This window comes from Dermacentor silvarum, chromosome 7 (assembly GCF_013339745.2).
Source record: "Dermacentor silvarum isolate Dsil-2018 chromosome 7, BIME_Dsil_1.4, whole genome shotgun sequence".
Taxonomy (NCBI): Eukaryota; Metazoa; Arthropoda; class Arachnida; order Ixodida; family Ixodidae; genus Dermacentor; species Dermacentor silvarum.
In genome coordinates, this window is record NC_051160.1 from 44,033,858 (window position 1) to 44,058,124 (window position 24,267).

The 24,267-nt window shown below is 46.9% G+C and overlaps 1 protein-coding gene across 1 annotated transcript; it reads left to right on the forward strand.

Annotated features, from left to right (window-relative positions):
- On the forward strand, positions 1-24,237 carry LOC119457965 (uncharacterized). Its single transcript, XM_049671455.1, has 5 exons — positions 1-204; positions 9,258-9,455; positions 11,168-11,265; positions 15,726-15,975; positions 23,994-24,237. Exons 1-5 carry the CDS (start codon positions 1-3, stop codon positions 24,033-24,035), a joined length of 792 nt encoding a protein of 263 aa, XP_049527412.1. The 3' UTR covers positions 24,036-24,237.
- Positions 24,238-24,267: the final 30 nt, after the last annotated feature.

Consider the following 24,267-nt stretch of genomic DNA (forward strand, 5'->3'; position numbering starts at 1 on the left):
ATGGAGATCCAGTACGAGAGCACGGGCCACCAGAACCACTACATGTACTTCAGGCGGCTAGCGGATGGCGAGATGATAATCGGCACGAAGAACCTCGTTCACAAAGTGCACCACCGCTTCGACATCAAGCTGAAAGGCAACATTACTATGGGTCGCGGCGTTCATATCATTAGATTCCAACACAAGAGCGACGGTATGCTCGGGGTACGTGAGAAATTAAGATATCGCAAGTTTATCGCTGACTCGATACTGTATTTCCCGGCAAGAAATGCCGTCGTTCGCGGGAGAAATGCCGTTGCGTGAACGTTGGGTTTCTCGCAACCCCAAATGAAATGGGTGGGAGGGGAGCGAACGAGCAAGGCGTTAAGAAGGAGTATTGACGCGTGTCGTAACCGCGAATGAATGAACGAACAGTGTTAAAAAGGAGTAAAATAAGTTGCGCGGTAGAAATCGTCACGACGACGGCATCGCGACCAAGAACACACACCTACTGGTTCAAGCAAGTAGACAACTTGGGTCACTGCGTCGGCATAAGAGGATAGATTAGATACATAGATAGACTATAGGATACATTAGATAAGACAGATAGATTAGGATATATTAGATAAGATGGTTAGATTATGATACATTAGATAAGATAAATAGATTAGGATACATTAGATAAGTTGGTTAGATTAGGATACATTAGATAAGATGGTTAGATTAGGATACATTAGATAAGACAGTTAGATTAGGATACATTAGATAAGTTGGTTAGATCAGGATACATTAGATAAGGCTAGATAAGGATACATTAGACAAGATGGTTAGATTAGGATACATTGGATAAGTTCGCTAGATAAGGATACATTAGATGTGCTTGCGTTGTAGTGCACGTTAAAGGTTGGTCAAAATTAATCCGGAGACCCCTACTACGGCGTGCCTCATAATTAGAACTGGTTTTGGCACGTAAAACCCTCGAAAGAAGAAGGATACATCAGATAAGATGATTAGATTAGGATACATTAGATAAGTTCGTTAGATAAGGATACATTATATAAGATGGTTAGATAGATAGGCAGCCAGGCTCAAAACAGCTGAAATAGACAAAGAATGCTGTTCGCATTAAAAACAATGAAGTACAACGTCGACAACTCCTGTAGTATCCACACACATATAAAAAATACTTATACGTATATCAAAATTCTGTAAACGTCGTCTTTATTAGAGCGTCTGAGCGGACAAGTGTGATGTATTAGTTGACAACTTACGTGAAATCGTTGTGCTAAGAAATGCGTGGCTAAGAAGAAAAAAAAAACCTGCTTAAAAAGGCATTGGCGTTCTATTAATTTTGCCAAACCATTTGAGGAAGGTCGCAAGGTAGAGGAAATTTCATGAAACAGAAAAGTTGGCATCACAAAGCTACAAGGGAAACCTAACAACCCCGGCCGAATTCATCTAAGCATTATTCAATGCAGCGAAAGAGTTCATTATGCCGCAGGAAATGATATTGTGACGCTCTTATGTGCGTTCTGGGTTTACACCTCAAAAGGGAGGTGGGCATCCAAGACGGGTGGAGTAAGAAGACGACATGCGGCTAGCTAGCTGAATCTCAATCGGCACTCAGCTGATCCAGGCCGTCGCGACTCACTCTACTTAGCTTATTAATAAACGCCTTTTCTTGGCGTAACAGAGTGGTGGAGTGTGCTGGGTACGACACTACGTACCACGGAGCCGCAACATCTGGAACTTCGCCGGAGCCGCCGTCTTGCCGGTCTCTTGCCAACGACGTTCATCATGTCTCAGGACGGAAGTGGACAAACGCCAGCGCCAGGTGTACCAGCTCAAAGGTCAACGCCAGTTCGACCGTTGCAGCACTACATGGAACCACGCTCGTTCGCGGGAAAAGCGGGCGAAGATGTCGACGAGTGGCTGACACACTACGCACGGGTGATGAGCCGCTACAACCGTTGGGACTCTGTCACTCAGCTTGAGTATGTCGTACTGTTTCTGAGTGAAACAGCGCTGATGTGGTTTGAAAATCACGAAGACTCCCTGACAACGTGGGAGCGCTTCGTTGAAGAAATTAAGAAGTGTTTTGGAGACTCCTACGCCAAACAGAAACGCGCGGAGCGAACCCTAGCTCAAAGAGCTCAGACTCCTGGAGAAACGTGCACTACGTACATCGAAGAGATCCTCAAGCTGTGCAAAATAGTGAATTCACAGATGTCGGAGGAAGACCGAGTCGGACATCTCCTTAAAGGTATTGCTGAAGATGTTTACAATTTCCTTATAGGCAGGGAACACGTTGATTCCGTCTCAGATGTCGTACGTCACTGCCGTACGTTTGAGACATTGAAGACTCGTCGCATTGCGCCAAAATTTGGACGACTGGCGAATGTCGTATATATTCCACGGTCATATATATTGGTCATGGGCTCTCATCGACCGTTGCCAGCGTCGATGAGAGCCCCGTCCGCCGATCTTTCATCCACTATACGGCAGATCGTGCGTGAAGAACTGCGGCGACACGAGGTACTTGCGTGCGGCGTCATGCAACAACCTGCTGTCTATTCCCCGCAACACACGGCGCCTGCAGCATCGTGCGCTCCGTGGCAACCGTCGGTATGTGTCACGGACATCACCCACAGAGGAGCTCCATGGCCTCGTGAAGGCACATTTACGCCCGAACAACGACGAGAACACCCTCGCTCCGGCAGGTTTCCACGCAGACCGACTGTTCCTCCTGTTCAGCAGGTTCAGCCACTTCACTCGGTCACACGACCCCCCACGGCTGAGCGCTTCGAGGAGCCGTTCATCGATCGTCGTTTACCTGTGTGCTACAGCTGCGGCGACTTGGGCCACATTGCCAGGTACTGCAATCGCCGCCAACCACCGAGGTTCGACCGATCTACGATGTCAAGGCGGTACCGCGATCCACTTGATGAAACGTACTCACGATCGTACACAGATCCAGGAAGCAACTCTTGCCAGGACCCGGTGACGCTGCGGAACCGTTCTCCAGCATCCGATCGCAGCCTGACACCACCACCCGCGCTCCTCGCGTAGCCGGTCGCCGTCTCCGCGGCGTCGCTACCCGTCACCACCTCCGGAAAACTAGTCAGCGCGGCCGTTGGAGGTGAGGTCGCTGGACAATCTTCGATGTCGACAGAGATACCTCCACCCATTTGTATGCTTAAGAATAAAGTGTCTGTACTGATTGACGGAGTTTCAACAATGGCCTTAGTGGACACGGGAGCAACAGTTTCAGTGATGAGTCTTGTATTTAAAAGCCTCCTAGGACGAAAAGTGATGCTTCGCTGGGACAGGGCTGATACGTTTCGTGGAGTAGGGAGTTGTTACATCCTGTCGGGGTTTGCAATGTGGACGTTATCTTGGGCGGTCAAATCTTTAACGCGGAGTTCGCAGTTCTGTCTCATTCTACACATGACATAATCCTGGGCCTTGATTTTTTGAAACTGTGTGGTGCCACTGTCGACTGCAGAACAGGAGAAATTAGTGTAGATACGAGCTTTTCGGCCGCGTTTACGGAAGGCCCACCAAATCACGAAAGTGTGCTTTGTGTATCCAGTGATACAGTAGTGCCTCCGTTGTGTGCTGCGTGTGTTGACGCTACCGTGGAGCCCATTCATCTGAGCTGCATCAAGAGGAATGTGCTGATACCGTATTGCACACTGTCAGTTGTTCACGGACGCACAGGCTTATGGACCGTAAACTGTTCCAGTGAACATGCAATACTACCACAGGGTCTGAAACTTGCCGCCTACCATGAAGATCAAGTGCAGTCACTAGCCATTCTTACAGAAGCCCCTGATTCTTCGGATGAACGCCATTTCGTTAATGCATGCCCTCCAGCGGACTCCTCCATTCTAACTATGGTGAACAAGTCACTCAGCACTAACCAGCGTCAGGAAGTGGCGAATATTCTGGTAAAACACGCCGGACTGTTTGAATTTTCACAGCAACAGGGGCCACCATCGTTTCCCCCTTCTCGAATACACCATCGCATAGATACGGGATCTGCCCAACCATTGCGACAGAAGCCGTACAGAGTCTCACCACCGGAACGCAAGGTGATCAACGATCAAGTCCGCGAAATGCTAAATAAGAATGTTATCCAAGAATCCTGTAGTCCGTGGGCAGCGCCAGTGATCTTGGTTAAAAAGAAAGATGGTACATGGCGATTTTGTGTTGACTACCGTCGCCTAAACACCATCACCAAAAAGGACGTGTATCCACTTCCACGTATTGATGATGCCATCGACTGCCTTTCATCAGCATCTTACTTTTCGTCTGTCGACTTGAGGTCGGGGTACTGGCAGATTCCTGTGCACAAGGCAGACAAGGAGAAAACGGCATTTGTGACACCAGACGGACTTTTTGAATGTAATGTGACGCCGTTCGGGCTGTGCAATGCGCCTGCGACTTTCGAGCGCTTCGTGGACAACATCCTGCGTGGTCTGAAGTGGGAAGTGTGCATGTGCTATCTAGACGATGTAGTGATTTTCGGGCGCACGTTCAGTGAGCACAACGCACGTCTCGACCTTGTGTTAGACTGCTTGGAAAAAGCAGGCTTGGTGCTCAACTCAAAGAAATGCCATTTTGGAGAGCGCGAAACGCTGGTTCTGGGCCATCTAGTGGACAAGGACGGCATAAGACCCGATCCAGCGAAGACTGCTGCTGTTGAAGCCTTCAAGCAACCTCGCTCTGTAAAAGAGCTACGCAGCTTCCTGGGCCTTTGCTCCTACTTCCGCCGATTTATTCGTGGGTTTGCCAACATCGCGTATCCACTGATGCCTCCTCCAGAAGGGCGTTCCCTTTGGATGGACCCCTGAATGTGAAGCCAGTTTTCGTGAGCTGAAGTTTCTTCTGACGTCCCACCCCATTCTCCGACACTTCGATCATGCGGCTCCCACGGAAGTTCATACGGACGCTAGCGGTATTGGCATCGGCGCAGTCCTGGTTCAACGCGTCGACACCAAAGAACACGTCGTCGCCTATGCGAGTCGCTCCTTAAGCAAGTCTGAGCGCAACTACACAGTCACAGAGCAAGAATGTCTTGCAGTGATTTTCGCGGTACAACGCTTCCGGTCTTACCTGTACGGGCGCCCCTTCACTGTGGTGACAGACCATCATTCTCTATGCTGGCTAGTTAACCTCCGTGATCCATCAGGCCGGCTTGCGCGTTGGACACTTCGCTTACAGGAATATGATTTTACCGTTTCTTATAAAAGCGGCCGACAGCACGCCGACGCTGATTGCCTCTCGCGTCTGCCGCTTCCGACAACGGACTGCGACGCGGACAGCTTCGATCGCTATATCGCATCGTTGGAGCCAGGATTTCCTTATATTAATACCTTCAAGGTCGAGCAGCGAAAGGACAGAACTTTAGAGCCACTTCTCATTACCGCAAGGAAATCAGCACCATCATCTAGCTCGTTTCTACGTTCGGGATGGGGTTCTGTACAAAAAGAAATATTCTACTACAGGCCCACGATATCTCCTCGTGGTCCCGGAAAGCCTCCGTGTATCCATCTTGCGCGCTATGCATGACGACCCTACGTCTGGTCATTTGGGATCTGCGCGAACGCTCTACCGAGTCCAAGAAAGGTTCTACTGGCCTAAAATGCGTCAGACGACCGACCAGTACGTATCCAGCTGCAACGAGAGTCAACGTCACAAGCGTCCGACGAGCGCCCCTCCTGGCCGACTACATCCAGTGCCACCCCTAAGCACTCCGTTCGAGCAAGTCGGCATCACCTTCTCGGTCCTTTCCCGCGGTCATCTGATGGGAATCGCTGGATTGTCGTGTGTACCGATCACTTGACGCGCTACTGTGAGACAGCTTCTATACCATCGGCTACTGCAACCGAAGTGTGTATTTTTCTGCTGCGTTTCGTTATTCTCCGACACGGACCTCCCAGAGTCATCATCAGCGATCGTGGACGGCAGTTCACTGCAGACGTGGTCGAAGAGATCCTTCGTCTATGTGCTTCAGATTTTCGACATTCCACGCCGTATCATCCCCAAACAATTAAATGGCCTGGCGGAACGCACCAACAGAACGCTTACTAACATGCTGTCCATGTATGTTGCGTCAGATCATATGAACTGGGACAGCGTGCTCCCTTTCATTACTTACGCATTTAATACCTCACAGCATGAAACTACGGGCTACAGTCCCTTCTTTCTTCTATATGCTCGTCCGCCTCGTTACACGCTAGACACTATCTTGCCGTTTTCAAGCCACGATAATATTTGTATATCCGAGACCGTCTCTCTTGCGGAAGAGGCCCGACGACTTGCTTCTTTACGCACTCTTGTTTCCCAAGAACGCTCGAAGGAACGCTACGACCGCCGACGCCGACACGTGATATATGACCCCGGTGACTTAGTGTTGCTGTGGAAACCAACAAGAACACGTGGTTTATGTGAAAAACTGCTGGCCCACTATGTTGGACCCTATGTTATTACTGATCGTATCAGTGAATTGACCTACCGCATAGCACGCCTCACATCAAATGGCCGTCGGTCAGCAATGACTTAACTTTCACATGTCGCCTGTTTAAAAGCCCTTTATCTCTAGACAACCTGTTTGATTTGCCCGGTGGGCTTCGTCTGCGCGGGGGCAATGTGACACTCTTACGTGCGTTCTGGGTTTACACCTCAAAAGGATTTGGGGCATCCAAGAGGGGTGGAGGAAGAAGACGACGTGCGGCTAGCTAGCTGAATCTCAATCGGCACTCAGATGATCCAGGCCGTCGCGACTCACTCTACTTGGCTTATTAATAAACGCCTTTTCTTGGAGTAACAATATAGATATTTTACATCTGCCGAGAAGGCCTTCATGACTTCATTGGCATGAACATGCACGAGATATCTCAAATTCCAAACCTCATTAGCACTTTTTAACAAGAAACGGGTGACAGATTTGAAGAAGACTTAGCTTATCTAACAGATACGACGCGATCTAGCTGCTTCTGCTCCGCGCCTTTGTCCGAGATTACTCTGAACGGAACGCCATCTTCGTGTATGTCAACGCTAAAAAATACATCTAAGGACATATTTTAGAGCGCAGCTCTTGGCGCCCGTTCCTACGTTGAGCGTCGGCGTGCCTCGGCGCCGTACCTTGGCGTAACCGAGCGAACGAGCACAGCGAATTAAGATGAAAGACGGCGAGAGCGAAGAGAGCGCGAGGAGGAAAGCGGAGGAGAGTATGGCGAAAGGGTGAGGAAGAAAGCGGTGTCGCACGAGACGTCCACGGCGGCGACCGCGCCCAAATAAAGCGCTGGCGTGAGCTTCGGACCCACTGCGCATGCGCTACTTCGTGATCACGCTTTCTGCCTGAACAATGAACGACGCAACCGATGGAAATGCTTCGTTTGCCGCTGCTGCTAAACGAGCTGCCCGAGCAGAGGCTCAGCGCTGCCGCCGAGAGGACCCTGTAGTTCAGAATCAAATTATTTGCCACAATATATCGCGAATTCAAAACAGTTAAAACAGCTGCGCTCAAAATTCGCATGAGGGAGTATCGTAATCGTCGGTGAACTTTTTTAGTGCTTTTTTGCTCCTTCGTAAGAACCGCGATCTCGCCCAGTTCAAGTCTCGAGCCTTACCTGTATAGGCAAAGAAACTGCTCTATGCTCATTAAAAGCTTCTGAAACGGCTTTGTTAGCTTTTTCGGTGAGACAGTCGCGCGAGAACACAGCGATACCTCCCTCTTTATCTGCGAGAATGACCCATAAAAAGTGATTATTATAAGGTTCGAAATCACGCGCTTCACCAGAAGGCTCGAGGATAGAGGCCTGCAAACCCGTACCAAGTCGTCAACGGCTGTTGAATTCAGAAGCAGGGTTTGGGTACGGGCTAGTTGGTATTCCATTTCAAGCATGACTTACAGCGCATACATGGACAAAGGGATAGCAATAATGACGAAAGACAAGCGCCGACTTCCAACTGAATTTTTAATTTCGAATAACATGCCTGTATAGCCAAGACACCACGACAACCCCTTAGTTGGAAGTCAGCGCTTGTCTTTCGTCACTCTTGTTGTCCCTTTGTCTTTGCATGCGCGGTAAGTCAAATTTTGCTGAATTCTGCCTAGACGATTCCTCCTCGGGAGTGCGTTTTGGACACCTGGCGGGAAAGAAAGTCTACTTCTGTCGTGGTGATGGGGATGTAGAGATGGGGAATGAGTGCCAACGGCACCTATGCCTCGGCACTTCATGCACACACTGCTGTTGGCACACGCCCGCTCAAAAACCGCGGTCCGCGTTCAAGCTCGAGGAAGCAATGTACGACAACCGCATGTACACTCGGAAAGCACTGATTACGTTTGCAACTTATACTTCAAGCCGGCCAGCTAGCTATATAGTAAACATCACTGAGGGATTCCTCGAAGCGGATTTCCGACTAGCGGCTGCGGCGTCTGCCACGGAAGAAATGTGGTTGGTTAACCACGTGGGGGAAAAACAGGAGCAGCGGCGGAGACTTCGGCGCTCAGTGCATGCTGGGGCCCTCGGAGACTAGCGATTTTGGCGGCAACTCACGTGACTCGCCCGGTAGCGCTGATGGCGCTAAAAGACTAGAGTTACTGTATATGCTCCTTACGGGAGCACAGAGTTGCGCATAGGTCCGCCATCTTGCCCGCCGACTCATCCGTGTTAAGCAGAAAAACCACTTCTCTTGAATGCAGGATACGGCGCGGCTCAGCTGCCGAGTGTGCTTGCTCCTTCATTTCGCGAAACCCAGGTGGCGCGGCGGGCGGCAGTGCAGGTCATAACTCTATGGTGCAGGCGCAGCCGTGAAGTTGGCTTTTCCTCAAAAGGATGCTTTTTGTGCATGTGACCAGATTTGGCGAGAGGGGCGCAAGCGGCGCGTTCAATCGCATGCACAACTCTGCTCCCCAAGGGGAGCATATCAGTAACTCTGTGATGGACCCGTGCGCAACCCTGCATAAGGAAAGTCTCCCCCTCTAACCAGCCTGCTGACAGGCAACTGCCCGCCCAACGCGAAGTTTCCCGCCTGGTCAGCAGCCTTGAGATATGAGTATTACTACAAACCAAAAGGGTTACAAATATTAACTCGTATATGGGTTCCCTTTGTAGCTTCGTGCTGCAGTCGAGGTTGGATGCCATTTTTTTTCTCCCGTTTCGTTCAGTTCATTTTGTCCCATATGCATGCTGCTTGAGGATTGGTTTCGGGAAACATTTGCTGGAAAGCTAACGTATTTCGAAAATCTTGCACAATGGTCGCAGTTCACCGTCGACGATAATGTAGAGAAGGTAGCCGAGCAGGTCCGCTGCGCTGAAATGATCACATGCTCCCGTGTCAAGCACGGCGTGCCATTCTTCGACGAACCGAACTCGACCGATATGATGAACTTCAAGGTTTACGAGCTCCACCACGGCTGCGACGATCCTAAGGTTATGTTTGAACAGATCTCCAAAAACAGGGTAAGCGCCTAAATTTCTCCATTCTCTCTATGTGTTTGTCAAGATTAATCGGCCCCGAATTCGGGTAAATGAGCAGGATGGGCTTCCCAAAGGAAATCAACAAACCACATACCGTACTTACCCTATTATAACTTGCACTTTTTTCAAGAAAAAAAAATAAAAAGAATTGCTAAAAAGCAACATGTGCGTTAGTTTCGAGTCACAAACCAGTTGCGATAGCGACAAGCTATTTGTCATGGTCATCAAACACTGTTGTAATTCAATACAATCCACATGGCGCTACAGCTGTAGGAGCTCCGGGGTTCGTTAGGCCATAGTTTGTTCTTATATGGGGTTGTTTTTCAGCTGCACCAAACATTTTAAATATTGCCTGTGGCACAATTCTAAGCCTCGATCTAAATTAGTCGATGAGGCGGCCATTACTCGTACGAGAAAATAATATGCCTAATTGAATATTGAACGAAAATACGCTAATTAACCTTCATTTATTTACTTTACATCACATATTTCAATCTACGAACTGTAGCTACGTAGTGAGTTTGCAAGGCATACTGGCTTGGAACGAATTTTGAGGAATGCACCAGCTTCGAAATATGCGACGTCAGACTTGCGGTAAACATGCGCTGTTGTCCCACTTACCTTATTGAGAAAACGCTCTTCCATGCATGGAAGCACAAAAGTAACTGTAACGCCAATGAATTTCGTCGGGCACTTTGAAAATTAATATGTCGAAACTGGTGGACTCCTGAAAATTTGATAATCCTGAGAGTGGATTTGCATTGCGAGCTAACCGGCTACAACTCGTAGATTGGAAAATGTGCTGTAAAGTAATTAATAAAAATTTAATCACCATAATTATGTTAACATTACAATTATGCGTTTTGATTTCTCGTAGAAGTAGCAGCCACCTCACCGAGTAATTTATATCAAGGGTTATAATTGTGCTAACTGCCACAGGAATTATTTTAAAATTCGATGCAGGTAAAAAAAAAGCACCCTGTACATACAATACGTTGAATCAACACGACTTCCATCAATCAAGAGAACAGGTTGGCGTTCAGAAGGGATATTTTACGATGGATCACATCCATGTGGTCAATCAGGAAATTCAGAAGCCTTCGGCGTACAGTCAGCATCTCTATATGGCTATTAGGTTATGAAAAGGCATTTGAATCAGTAGATACGGTGGTCCGGAGCAGAACACCATCAATTGCGCTTAGCTCCTCGGAAAGGCAACACGTGCGTTGAGCGATCTCCTGAACAACCCTTGGCAATGCGGTGAACGCGGTTTAAATCATGCATCCGGGACCTCAAAAGAGGTGCCACGTAGCGCCCTAACGTATTTCTCTCGCATTTACCGCTAAAATCTCCACTTCCTTTTTTAAAGCTTTTTTCAGAGAAAAGCCTTCGATCTCTACTTCAAGGTCGCGTTGTGAGGTACAGAAAAACGGAGCGCGCCAGGAAAGGGAAACAGCAGCGCCGGAGGATGGTTCTGAGAAAGGGGGACGGAGCGCAGAAAGGGGGACGGAGCGCAGTCGGAGAGTTGAGGGAAAGGGCAACGAGGGCGCAGAAGGGGCATGGAGGGAAAGGGCAACAGCGGTGCTGGGAAGGAGGGAAATGTCAGCGGTGGCGGTGGTTTCGCCTCCACATTCTCAGAAAGTTCAAAGCATCCCCCGTAACGTTTTTTTTTCTTTCATTTTTTTTTACTACAGGGCGATAATTACACTCTACCACCGTTTGCATTTATTGGGACAGGCGGCGAGGTCATCTTCAGCGGAAAGTTCCACGGGCGCACGGTCCCTACCGCCAAGTAAGCACTTTTTCTTTTCGATGAAAAGGCTGCACATGTTTTTAACGGATGTTCTTCTTCCAAATAAATGTAGAGTAAAGAAGGCATATACTTTACCAATGGTGTCCTATCGGCACATATACTCGAAGTTGTGTAGGCTCTACCGCGCGCTTCACGCCAGTAAAAAACTTTACATGAACGTTAGGAAAACTTGCAAAATATTTGAACTTGATATCAAACCCAGAAAGCTTAAAGAGCTTTCCATGTGCAGAAAGATTAGGACAAGCAATTTCACCTTTATTCCTAGCCATTCTACATTCGCAAATACACACACACACACAAAATGTTTCTAGAGTAAAGCAATAATTGATGCAGTAGTTAATTAGTAATTGGTTTAGTGAACTACCCACAATTGAAAACTTGATTCAGCATATGAAAAACACAAACATGGCGTCCGATTTTGTGTTTTTATTTGAGCTACGACGACTTCATCAAATATCAACCAACTAGTTCAAGAACAAATTATCCTATGATATCAAGAACACTTTGCATTAATTTCGGTGCATAAATCAGAGTTTGGAGGTATCCAATTGTGCGCATCATAAATAACGCAGTTCGTTTCAAAATATCAGACCGACACGACACCAAAAAAAAAAAAAAATTGGTGCCGTCGTGTAACAAGAAGGGTGGTGCGACGAGGTTGCTCTTAAAAGTGGGAACAAGGGTGCTGCGTGCGTTTTTTCCGATTGTGGTCACGTGCGGCAGCCACAGAGTCGTCGCATTGACGGAGTGTGTCGGGGTACCATGACATCATGACGTCTTCACCTCCTTGCACTAATTAATTTCCTACAATTTACACCGCACACATTTTTTTGCTTAATCTTACTTGATAATGCGTCGTTTGTGGCATACGCGCATTATTAGAGAGTTTTAGAATAGGGGTCCCCAAAGTTTAGGGCCCCAAAGAGCTTTGCGGGTGTTAGCATTGGGTCACGCAGGGGTGATGAGTTCTGGAAAAGGGCTTTGCTATATCAGGCTTTGCATTTGCGAATAGAGTCTTGCGCTTGCAGCGCCACTACGGTGTCAAAGAAAAACTATTATAAATTTTAAAATAAATTATACTATTTCATGATAAAAACAGCAATTTTGACTTTCGTGTTTTTGCGTTTAGTTACAATCTAGAGGTTATTCTATTAGCAGCAAGCGATTTGTTACGCTTAATTTTGAGTAACCAACTTTACGTGCCTTCACCAGCCAAGCTAATCCATGTTAGGCCTACCAGTATAGTGCCTAGAATGTAAGTATATTCTAGGCACTATACTATGAGCCATGAAATCGACAATCGAATTCAGAATCAGCGGCGTCGAATGACTCTATCTTCATCACACACGTTATTTGAGAGAAAGCGATAACAGCAGTAACTTCTCCTAGCTTACGAACTTCACGCCTTACCGTGAATTGAGTCCAGTTTGGTGCTCGTTTCGAGCCGTCGCTTCGATGGGCGCCGCCGTGTTTATCGACGCAAAGTTTTTGGGGCAGCTTTTGGGGCTCCCGCTAAATCAGTGAAATAGCGTGCCCGAAGCAAAACCCTAACGCAGTTTGCGCCTCGCGCATGCGCAGTGGCTTCGACGCTATTTCTTTGGGGCCTCAAAATGTTTGGGGACCCTATTCTAAAACTCTCTATTAACGATTATTCAGCTTTAGACAGCTTCCAAGTAGCGACAAACGTGAAACAGCAGACAGACAAGCGACGCGTCGTTTTACTGCGATAGTAATTGTACGGACACTCCTGGCGACTTTTCGCCGTTGCCGTGAGGTCCCGCATATTAAGTCCAAGTGTGATAAGATTGCACCCTGCGTGCTATATTATGCTGCGAGTCCGAGGGAAAGCCTGAGAGGATGAGCCACGAAGAATGGTGGCTTGATGTACACCGTCTTCCTACGCGCCCAATGTTGAACATTCACGGGATCACGCGCGCGCTAGGGGAGGAGAGCGTGCGTCTCCTCTAGCCCACCTGTGGCTGTGTATGGCGACGTTCAGAGAGGTAAAGCTCGGCAGTACGCTTGTCGATCCGAGCTGGAGTGGTCGCGTTTGAGAGAGCTCACTTGGCCATAGTAGGCACATAACCCATCAAACTCGTACCAGTGCTCCTCAGGCGTTAAATGGCCGACAAGTGTGCAATTTGTTGCATACATTTCTCACTTGATCGGCTGTGCCCTCCCCCTCCCTTGCGTTCGACCTGTGTACGATAATGGCGCGAGGAAATTCGGCCAGCACAAACGAAGGATATCCCCCGGAACGTGTCCGTCCCCGTATAGAGAGCACAAGCGCAGGGGATTGAGACAAGCGCAGGAGCCCCAACCGGTGGGCTTCAGCGGCACAGGGCAGTCTACTGGTCATTTATTTACCCTGTACTCCGTTTCAGACATCGGGTCCAATGCTGTGGAAGCTACACAAGATGTTCGGTGACGAAAATGTATTACTCCGCGCGTTCCGGCCATTGCTTCGCTGCGCGCCAACGGCGTTTGCTCGCGCGAGCGTGCACGTGAGGCAGCCGCGACCAGCTGCCTCAACGAGACAAGAAACCGAACGAAAAGCAAATTGATCTAAAACACCGTGGCGGAGAGTCTTGGGCTCCCCGTCCCGACGTGGGAGGTGCCCTCTACACCTTGACGAACAGTCGGGTGTCCTTCGGAACCCTCTTCGGAAATAGTTTCACCACCACCGTAGTAGTAGTATTAGTAGCCGTATAGCACAGTTTGCTTGTTTCTAAGGATTAAAACACCTTCGCAAAACAAACGGGCCGACTATACAAGCAGGGAGACGCGATTGCAATTTTTTTTTTTCATTCAACATAGAGCCTATATAAAGAACAGTTTCGCACAACTGCTGCAAAAAGTCTATGTGGCCTCCACAGCGTTACACCTCGGCCGGTATTTTGTAGCGATGCCTTTTAGATGCTAGTGCCTTTTCGCGCTTGGTCAATGGTCAGAGCGACGGTCCGCTCACATTATCATCGGGATCAGCCTGGCGCGAGCGGTGAATGATAAGACTAGTATAGAATAAAGCATAACGCATCGCTACAAAATACCGGCCCTGATGTCTCAAACGGAGTGTAGTGCCCAAACAACCTCTGCAAAACAAACGGGCCGACTATACAAGCAGGGAGACGTGATTGCAAAATTTTACCCCAAGACCCCCACTATAGCAACATAAGTTAGGCATGTAACCTTTCTACAGCGCGAATAACTTGTGTATCTGGTAACGTCATTTCTGCACCCTTGTGCCCACATACACCGTCAGCAGCACGCACAAGATGTTTTTATTTATTTCTTTATTTCAGTATACCCTAAAGGCCCTCCCCGTTGGAGGGTATTACATAGGGGGGAATGCAATATCAAAGCTAGCATTACAATATATAAGGTAAAAAAGAAAGGCGAAAAACATTAATGGCAATCACACTCAGCAAATATACTAACCATCATTGCGTGAATATTCTACACTCAGCAAATATAATATTTTCCGAGTGTAGAATATTCACGCAATGATGTACACGGATTTGTCTGATCTTCGTGGTTGTGGCTACAGACGTACGTTATTGTGGCTTTAAGGCACTTCGTCTGCCTTACTTGGCCTGAATTTCGAAGCAATCCTGTTTTTTTTTTTTCAAGCGGAGCTTGTATACGCTTGCCTGCGCCGGCGATGCAACGCTTAACTCCAGCTTCAGCGGTGGCTCGGCGGCGCTGGAGCGTGATTCATTAGGCACGGTGCCAGCTGCGTAGGCGCGAACTCACACCACGTGCGCAGCCAATCAGAGCTGTTTCGCTTCCGCCGGGGAGGGAAAGGGCAGGAAAGGGTCTCGCGCACGCTACGCCCTCATCGTTTCCGTTCAGTTCAGTCTCGGAAAACCGTTGGGATGGCCGCTCATTGTGCGTACCCCCCGAACAACAGGCAGCTCTCACCGAGTGCAGACTGGAGATCGCCCGTGAAAGCGCGCGTCGTCGACGGGCCGATCCTACAGTGCGAGCCGCTGAAGCTGCGGCACTCCGACAACGCCAAGCAGATCACCCGACCTTCCCTTGGTCACGGTCAAGCTACTCACAAAGAACATAACCGTCAAACACAAGGTGCACTCAGGACGAGCTTCGCTTACCCCTCATTTTCCGGTAGGGGAAGGGCCGACGTTTTTTATTTATTTATTTTTTTTAGTGTTGCCGCATTTATAACGCAGTATTTCGTTGAAAATGATCACAATTTTTAAACTCAGAGCCGTTTGACTAAGGGCGAAGCTTAGGCAAATCCATGCATACTAACACACGGTTGCTACGAATCTGTATGGACCTTATACACTCATTCCCATACTGGCGGAACCGGCATGCTTGCAGCTTTCATAAACACTAGTGCCACTGTTCCCTCTAGTGATTTTTTTGCAGGAAACTAGTCCTATATAGATTCAACGTGGTTTGATGATTCTATGCAGGATTCCCGTGCTCTATGGCGGCAAGATGGCTGCCGCCCTGCAGGGCGCGCCGTTCGACCGCCAGGGTTGGGTGGTGCTCAAATTCTACACCACCAAGATCACCATCGCCGTGGTCGATTCGAAAAGGCAGGCGCCCTTGGTCATTTCACGCTTCATCAGGAAAGCCGACGGTTCGGTCGATCCGAATGATAAGGGGTTGGTCAGAGCCATCAGCATCGGCCGCAACTTCCAAGTTAACAACGTCTTCGTGGTTAGTATACAAGCATTCTCTCCACAAAAAAAAAAAAAAAGTCACCTAGATATGATGTGCACCGCTTAGCAAAGCGTACATGTTAAGTTCGCTCATCTAGATTCCACAATTTCTAAATACAGTCGGACCTGGATATATCGAACCCGGATATAATGAATTATCGTGTATAACAAACAGCTGTAAAATCTTAAAATTTTTGTATACAATTTTTATTTTACAGATCGAATTATTGATATATCAAACTATTTCGCGATCCCCTTTGAGCTCGATATATCCGGGTTCGACTGTAGAAACCTTAAAAGAATTACCCGGTACATTGTAAAATAATTTGGACCCTTATAAATGAAAAAGGGTGTCGATCTGTACATAATACACCCTTACACCATTTCTGTGTGTAAGGGTGTGAGTTGCCAGATTTAAACCCTTATTCAGCTTGAAAGGTGTAAATTATGTTAAAGTGTAACTTTCAGTGCTCCGTCTGCGTTTACATTTTACATGTTTCCGTGTGTATTCATTGCTGAAGGCTACCGTGGATTCGCAAGTTCAACTTGTCCAGATCAGTACGCAGTCCTGAACACATTTTTCATGTTTCTGTGTGTATTGCGCGCTGAAGGCTACCGTGGATTCGCAAGTCCAATTTGTCCAGATCAGTACACAGTCCTGAACCGTCTGTCGTCTAGCAGCGTGGTGACACCCAGCAAGAGCGGTGCGTTGGATAAGCTATAATCTCGGGCATGGGTCTCAGAGGTACGAGGAGGGAAAATAAGCATCGACTGACAGTTTTGAAGCCTAGTCATAAAAACCAAGGAAATTCTCATGGGAAATAGGACCTCACCATCCCACTAAGGACAACGGTATTCAGAACACCCTTTTTGGTTCCATGGTTTCTCTGAAAATTACGCAAATTGGGGTAGCCATTAGCAGAACATCCTTAGAGCACTATTTAATTTTGGGATGCTGAAAGGGTGTTTTGCGCAAAACATACACCTTGCAGGATTTTTGTTTTACCTGCAGAAAAACACTTGTATGCGAGGTAAAAACATACAAGATTGCTATCACACCATTTACTTCCCCTGGTGAGATATGTGAAGTCGTTTGAAAACAATTGAAGTGGGCATCTAGCACAAAACAATGTTTTATTTTCGCATGTTTTTGCACTGAACAAACTCAGACTTGGCAGGTGAACCCTCTTGCATTTCATGGCAGTCTGTAAACCAAATAGGTATGGCAGAGATGGCGACCTTACTTCATCCACGAATGGACACAAGTTATGCGAGGTTCGTGAAGTATTTACCCTCGTTGGAAGCCCCTTGTGCAGAGCGTCGCTTTCCGAGTCAGAGGTGGCGATACGCTGACGCGCTTTTGCTGCATGACCACACACGATGCGAAAATCAGTATTTCTCTCGCTTAAAGAGGAAGCTTTAGCTTGGGTGCTCCAGGCTAAACACATGTAAAAGGAGAATTCGTTTTTCTCGGCAACCACTGCACCACGAGGCTTGTTGACCTTAAAAGAAAAACTTAAAATCCAGTGACTGTTGGTTTCGAATTTTATTTTTAAGTCATCAAAGTTTTATTAAAAATTGGTAGAAATTGTGAACTTTCTGAAAGCAAAACTATCAAGTTTACAACTATGTAACTCAGCAATGAAAAATATCACAATTTGGTGAATTGCATCTAATAGTACATCTAAAGCTGACAAAAGTGATATATTACACATGAATCTAAAAAAATTAGTAATACAGAAATACAGCTTTTACAGAACCCTTGTACGCAACGTAACAAATTTACGCAAGACATAGATTAACATATTGAATTTGTATGCTTTGAATGATCTAAAGGATGCCGCTTACAGAACCGAAATATCTGCTCTTGATGCAGAGCTATTAATTTGTAAACTTCGTGCTTCTATTCTTTTCCAACTTTCGAATTTCTGAAAATTCTTTTAACAAATTTCAGGCCCTAAATCGACGAAATTCTGCTTCCAACAGTCACTAGAATTTAGCTTTCTCTCTCAAATGCAACAAATTTCATTAAGATCAGTTCAGGGGTTATCTCGGAAAAGCGTTTCTGCATTTTACATGTATTTGAATAGGTGGCATTGGAGTAGGGCCCCGAGCTAAAGCTTCCGTTTAAATTTACGAGCTCAAATTCGGTAGGTCACTAAATCACGACAGCAGGCTAGCAGGGTGCTGGGGCACTTCCGACATTTCAAGTGCACATAAAAAAAGCCATACGGGTTTATTTACCAGAGGTTAGCGTGAAATCATTGTTCGAGCGGGGCTTATGGTCACAGCAGACTATGAATGTCATCCTGCTACTTAGTGTGTATGGCATCCCCGCGGTGTTGAAGTGGAGACAAAGAGCTTTTATTGCATGAAGAAAAGTGTATGTGTATGAAGACAGTCACTTGGTAAAGGTTCATTTTATATATATATATATATATATACTGAAGGGGATCACAAAAACTTTGATATATCTGTGATTCGATATACAAGATAAAATTTTCATACAAAAATTGTCAAGGGGATCTTATTGCTGTTCATTATACACAATAATTCATTATTTATGTAGGTTCAATATATCCGGGTTTATTATGCGTGGCCGGGTACCTGTCAGAGGTGCGATGTTATGCTAACATAATGCTAACCGATTTCTCTCGCATTTAGCGCTAAATTGCCACTCAATTTTTTTTCAATTTTATATCCTGCACTTCGATTTTGATCTCCAGCTTCATTTAAATTGTTTCAGCTCGATGTCGTTTTAGATCAGCTGTCAAGCCTCAGCGAATCACTGTGCGTCAGCCAATTATTATTCCTCAGGCGCATGTTACAGTGTAGACCGCTTATAACGCAAGTCGCCGGAGCCGCAAATATCTGCACTATAAGTGGTACCACACTATAACCAAAACAACGATTTTCAAGACCTGCACGTATGCAAAACATGTAGACCAAACATGTAGACACGCTTTGTACTACCGTGCGCACATCGCGATTACGTTTTTGCCAGTGAGCGGGCGAAAACATAATCGCGATTTAGCCTGTGCTCTTCACGCTCGACAGCTATGCACCGAGTCCAAACGAAACAACTGTTTGCCGCAACTGCTGCGGAAAAAACCGTGACCGCTATCGACGCGATTATGAACGGCGACTTTGCGGTGCTGAAGGCACGCGCCCGACACACGCACTGAGTCTGGACGAATTAACTACCATTCGCTGCAACACCTGCAGTCGAAACCACGGTCGCTATCTATGCGATTATCGATGACGACTACACAGTTTTTTTTAGGCACGCGGCCGACACGTGTACCGAGTAAAAACGAAACTAATGTTCGCCGCAACCACTGCGGAGAAAACCGCGGCCGCTATCGACGCGATCGTGGATGACGACTACGCAGTTACGAAAGCCTGCGGCCAACGTGGTGTTATGCGCGGCGGTAAACGCAAGCATACAGGCTTACACAAATAGGCTCGAAGCGTTCCAGCGTTGCTGTCATTCACGTACGATTTCAACTGATCGATGTAGCGATGCGGACTCCGCCGCTTCGTTTCGGTTGGACGCTAGCGCTGTTCTTGCTCTTTTGCGTGGCACATTTGCGGCGCTCCTCGCTCACCGAATTAACCGAAGTAGTCCGAATTAACCGACGTGCGGCCAAATAAGTCGGAATTAACGAGAGTTTGATTGCATTGAACAATGCATACGCCGGCCGGGAGCACGCACCTTGTTGAGAATCGTGCTCGCTGCCGCCCTTATTGGCGAGATTTTCTCGGGGAAGCCGCATTATAACAGGTATTTCGTATCACGCAGCTGCACTGTTTGCGGTATGCGTTTACATGGAGTTCTATGGGAGGGTAAACGGGAGTCGGAAAAGGCCGCGTTGTAGCCAGTTCTGCACTATAAACGGTTACGTTATAAGTAGTCTATACGGTATTTCTCGTGTAGCATCAGCACCGGCGCAATGGTATGCGCAGTAAGTGTCCACAGTTTCATGCAGTATTGATGGGAGTAAACATTCGCAGGTGCATGTGGAGGAATATACTATACCGATAAGAACACAGCATTTATTAAACAGGTGGCGTTCCCCGGTCATGCAGTGGGGTGATAATTGTTTCGTCCTCATCTTCCTGCCTTTCAGATCTTACCGCTAGCTTCCCCTAAATTGTTTCACCGTAGCGCTGTTTATAGATTAATTCAAGAGAGTGGCGTGAGCCTCTCGTAACAGATAGAGGCACCACCGCACTCTTCAGGAGCTTTATTACTCTCTGGGTAGTGTCGGTGGAGTGGACTGGCAATCTTCGCAATTCAAACCAAGTTTTTTTTTTTTTAAATTAAACGTCTCGCAAAGGGCTTGGGGATTACCTCGGCAGACACCCGAAAGACTAGAGTAGCGACAGAATAAAACATAGTGCTGAAAAAATAAAGCGTAGCATATACGCATTTTGGCAAAACATCCATTGTAGGAGTAATTACAGGGTGTATTAGTTCGCTCAGACACCGTTTTTCTATGGGTTAAGGAAATGAGCTATAGAGAAGAAAACACATAATATAAGGGTGCTAATTTCCTGACGATACTGTTCAAAAGGTTTGCACCATTGGAGGCTTATTTTGTCCCACAACGATAATCGTCATCTGCGTTGCTGGTGTTTCCTTTCTTGGAAACTGCACTCGGTAATGTGGCTTTTGTGTGCAGCCCCATGATACGTCAGATAAAGTGGGGCTACCCTTGCACCATGGGCACTTAACCTCAGGGTACCGGTCAGGAAACATGACGTTTTGTCTTTTCAGGTTCGGAAAAACACCTGTCTATTTTTCTAACACTCTTAAAAACGTACGCACCCTTTGGGGCTTATCTCGTCCTACAACAATAATTGTCATCTGCCATGCTGGCATTTCCTTTCCTCAAAACTGCGCTCGCTACTTTCCTGTCAAGACAACGCGCATTTTCCGCTGACAGCGCGCATGCCGTTCGTGACTTGGAAGTACTGGGCTCGCAGCGTTAAAGGAAATCCAGGCAAGTTAGATGACGATTATCGTTCTAGGACAAGATAAGCCACAAAGGGTGCAAACTTCTACAGCGAAGCTGTTAGCCTCTAGTTGGTAAGCATTTTTTGCAGCACGTCCTCACGAAAAAAAAAAAAGAACCTAGAGTGATTGAAGCGAAAACTGCATACATTCTTTGGTATCACGCATGCAACCTACAGCACAGCATTCGGTTCAATGAAGAACAAGCACAAAGCAAGCATCCATACCACATGACTGATGATAAGGCGCTCCTGGTAACAATGCAAAGCACGTAGCGCTCCCCGCATCGTTTCCCAGTAAAGCTTACTGTTGCGTGTGGAGTGAAGTCACTAACCTTTCATACATAAAATAACCAGCCTAGCAACTGATTTCATTGTTGGTGCAGCACCACTATGGGTAGGCAATGCATAGTTAGGTCTCCCGAAGGGCAGCGTAGATTAGATTAGATTATGGGGTTTTACGTGCCAAAACCACGATCTGATTATGAGGCACACCGTAGTGGGGGACTCCGGAAATTTGGACCACCTGGGGTTCTTTAACGTGCACCTAAATCTAAGTACACGGGTGTTTTCGCATTTCGCCCCCACTGAAATGCAGCCGAAATGCGAAAACACCCGTGTACTTTGATTTAGGTGCGAATACGAGGATCAGCAAAGGGAAAACAAACAGCAACACGTCCAAACGGCGGCGTGCTGCCAAAATTACCATTACTCTAAATTACCATTATTAAGATTACTCTGAAGCAGTAAAGCATTGTATAACCCCTCAGCAGTTGTAGTGGTTTTCAACAGCTCCGCTAGACAGAGGCAAAAAAAAAAAAAAATGATACCAAACCTAAAAAAAAAGTTCACCGACGATTACGATACTCCCCAATGCGAAATATTAGCGCAGCTTTATACATATTTTCATTTCACGATATACTGACTGGCGCGGACAATCTGTCTCGTGCGGCACACTCCAAACGGAGCGAAAAGTGGCACGACTGCCTCGCTAATCGGGAGATCGCGAGAGGCAGTGCATGGGTTATGCGAGGGCACGATTCACAGCAGCCGCCGCAGAGAGACCTCCGCTCACGCAGCGCTGTTGCTATACATGGTATCGTTGGACGGGCTCGCCGTATGCCATCGTTGAACAGACGACGGTGCACTACTCCGGCACCAGCTCGTAGCAGTCGTCGCCCATCTTGCGCGGCACTACGCTTTTCTTCTCATGCTTTCCCCATACCCTCCTTCTACGCTTTCCTCCTCGCGATGTCTTCGCTATTGAAGTCTTTCATCGCCCGCTGCTCTCTGCGTTCGCACTTTCATTCTTCGCTGTGCTCGTTGGTTCGGTTACGCCAAGGGACAACACTGACGCTTAGCGCCTGAGAGCCGCGCTTTAAAACAGAATGGAATAGTATTACGTTATGCCGGCCCTCGTGACAGACGCCCGCCCGCTGAACCCACTGCAGTGCGCTCCTCCCTAATATCTAGTTCGCTCGCAGAGTCGTCGGCATTTTTATTTTGTTTTATGCCTCGACTAGGGAGCGCCATGCCGCTCGGCCCACTTAACCGCCCACTAGAACTGCGAATACGTGTATTCTAGTACACTCTAAATACAGCCGCCCTGGCCGTTCCTACAGCAGCAACACCAACCGGGAGAGGCCGCCCATGCGCCGGTCACTTGCCGGAAGCGCCGAAAAGTCCAGTGCTTTGCTAGGGACATGGGTCTTTAGACCTAAAAGTTACCAAAAAAATCGAGCTTTGTAAAATTGCATATCGTATGTCGATATTTAAACCATAATATATTAATTTTAAAACTATAGTGAGGGAGGTTTGTTTGTTTTCATCATTTTTGCAAAATACAAATTTTGCGCACCCAGCAATACATTTACTGTGATACATCACTAGCTATCACAGATAGAATACTAATTCTTTTTGCAGCATGAAGCTAGATGTTTGGAGCACACAACATAGGAAGCACTTTTCAAGTTTTTTTTTTGTTTTAAGTTTTTAAAATTGGTCTTTTGTGTGACCAAATGCATGGTCACGTTCAGAACAGTGGAGTTCGGTGTAGTGCTATAAAGTACTACATATTGACCCAATCATAAAAGTGCTTCGTATGTTGCGAGTCTTGAGCTTTCTGCTATTGATTCATATGTAATTTGTATATTATCGTGTGGCGGTTATTTGTCTATTGTAGTAAGAACAAAAGGCATTGTTTTCTTAATTATGTCATTAACTAATGAATGTACAGAAAAAATAACTGCATTTTTATAATCGGGAGAAGAAACTAAACAAGCATGCCAACATTTATCAAGTTTGGTTCAAAAATAGGTAAGGATAGCTTTAATCCCCATATCCCCCCTTAAGTGCGAAAATTGCGACAAAATGTGCGGGAAGTGCCGTCACACGGTGTGCAGAATGTCAACGGCTGCACTCTCTTTCGTAAAACGAATCCACTTGCTGTTCGTGACAACTGTGTTCGCGCACATGCCGAAACTGTTCTGGTGCAGCGCGGCGCAATTTCGGTCAATTTTCTGTGTTTGGCACAGTTTGGTGAAGGAATCTGTGTTTGCATCAAAATGGCGAAATTGGCGCAGGAGTCCCACCCCTGTGCATCGTAACTTTCTTAGGCGTTGTGACCAATTGGATAGCCAGACTGGATAGATCAGATTGCGTGCGCAAGGCAAACAGTGGTGCAAATTCTGGAATGTGTGAGAGGGTTAGCTATCACACTGTAGTGTACGATGAGCGATGTATAAGTAGTCCCATACGTACCATAGATCAGATTTCGAAGAATACTGAATAATACCGACTGAATACCGAACGAATACCGACGACTGTGCTCACCATGTTGCTTCTTTTGCTGGGCAAAAGTTCACCCAATAAAGAATTTCATTTTTAACTAGTGCTTTTAGTTCTATTCTTCCCAGCCCCTATGACGTGATAATACTATGCAGTGCAAGATTAAAGTCTTTCTGAATGTATTTCTCAAGGTATTTTTTTTTTCTTTTCTAGTACGGCGGCATGACCCTCAACCCTATACAGCCTCGGCCATGATGGCGCACAAGCTCAACTACATGCAACACCAGCGCCGACACATACTTGCATTCCACATTTTCTAATTTTGCCAACACAATGCTCAGACTCACTGATGGCGGAAATAAATCGTCCTTGCACTGCTCATTAAAACAAACTTTTGTTGGGCGAGTTGATTGATACTTGGGAAAGCCATTGTAATGCAAATGAGATGGGCACAAAGAACAGAACCCAGGACAGTGACTGCGCTCGT

Excerpts from the sequence above, each read along its gene's own strand:
- LOC119457965 (XM_049671455.1), top strand. The coding sequence starts at position 1 with ATGGAGATCCAGTACGAGAGCACGGGCCACCAGAACCACTACATGTAC. Across the intron at positions 205-9,257 it reads AGAGCGACGGTATGCTCGGG|TTCACCGTCGACGATAATGT; the intron begins GTACGTGAGAAA and ends CAATGGTCGCAG. Across the intron at positions 9,456-11,167 it reads AACAGATCTCCAAAAACAGG|GGCGATAATTACACTCTACC; the intron begins GTAAGCGCCTAA and ends TTTTTACTACAG.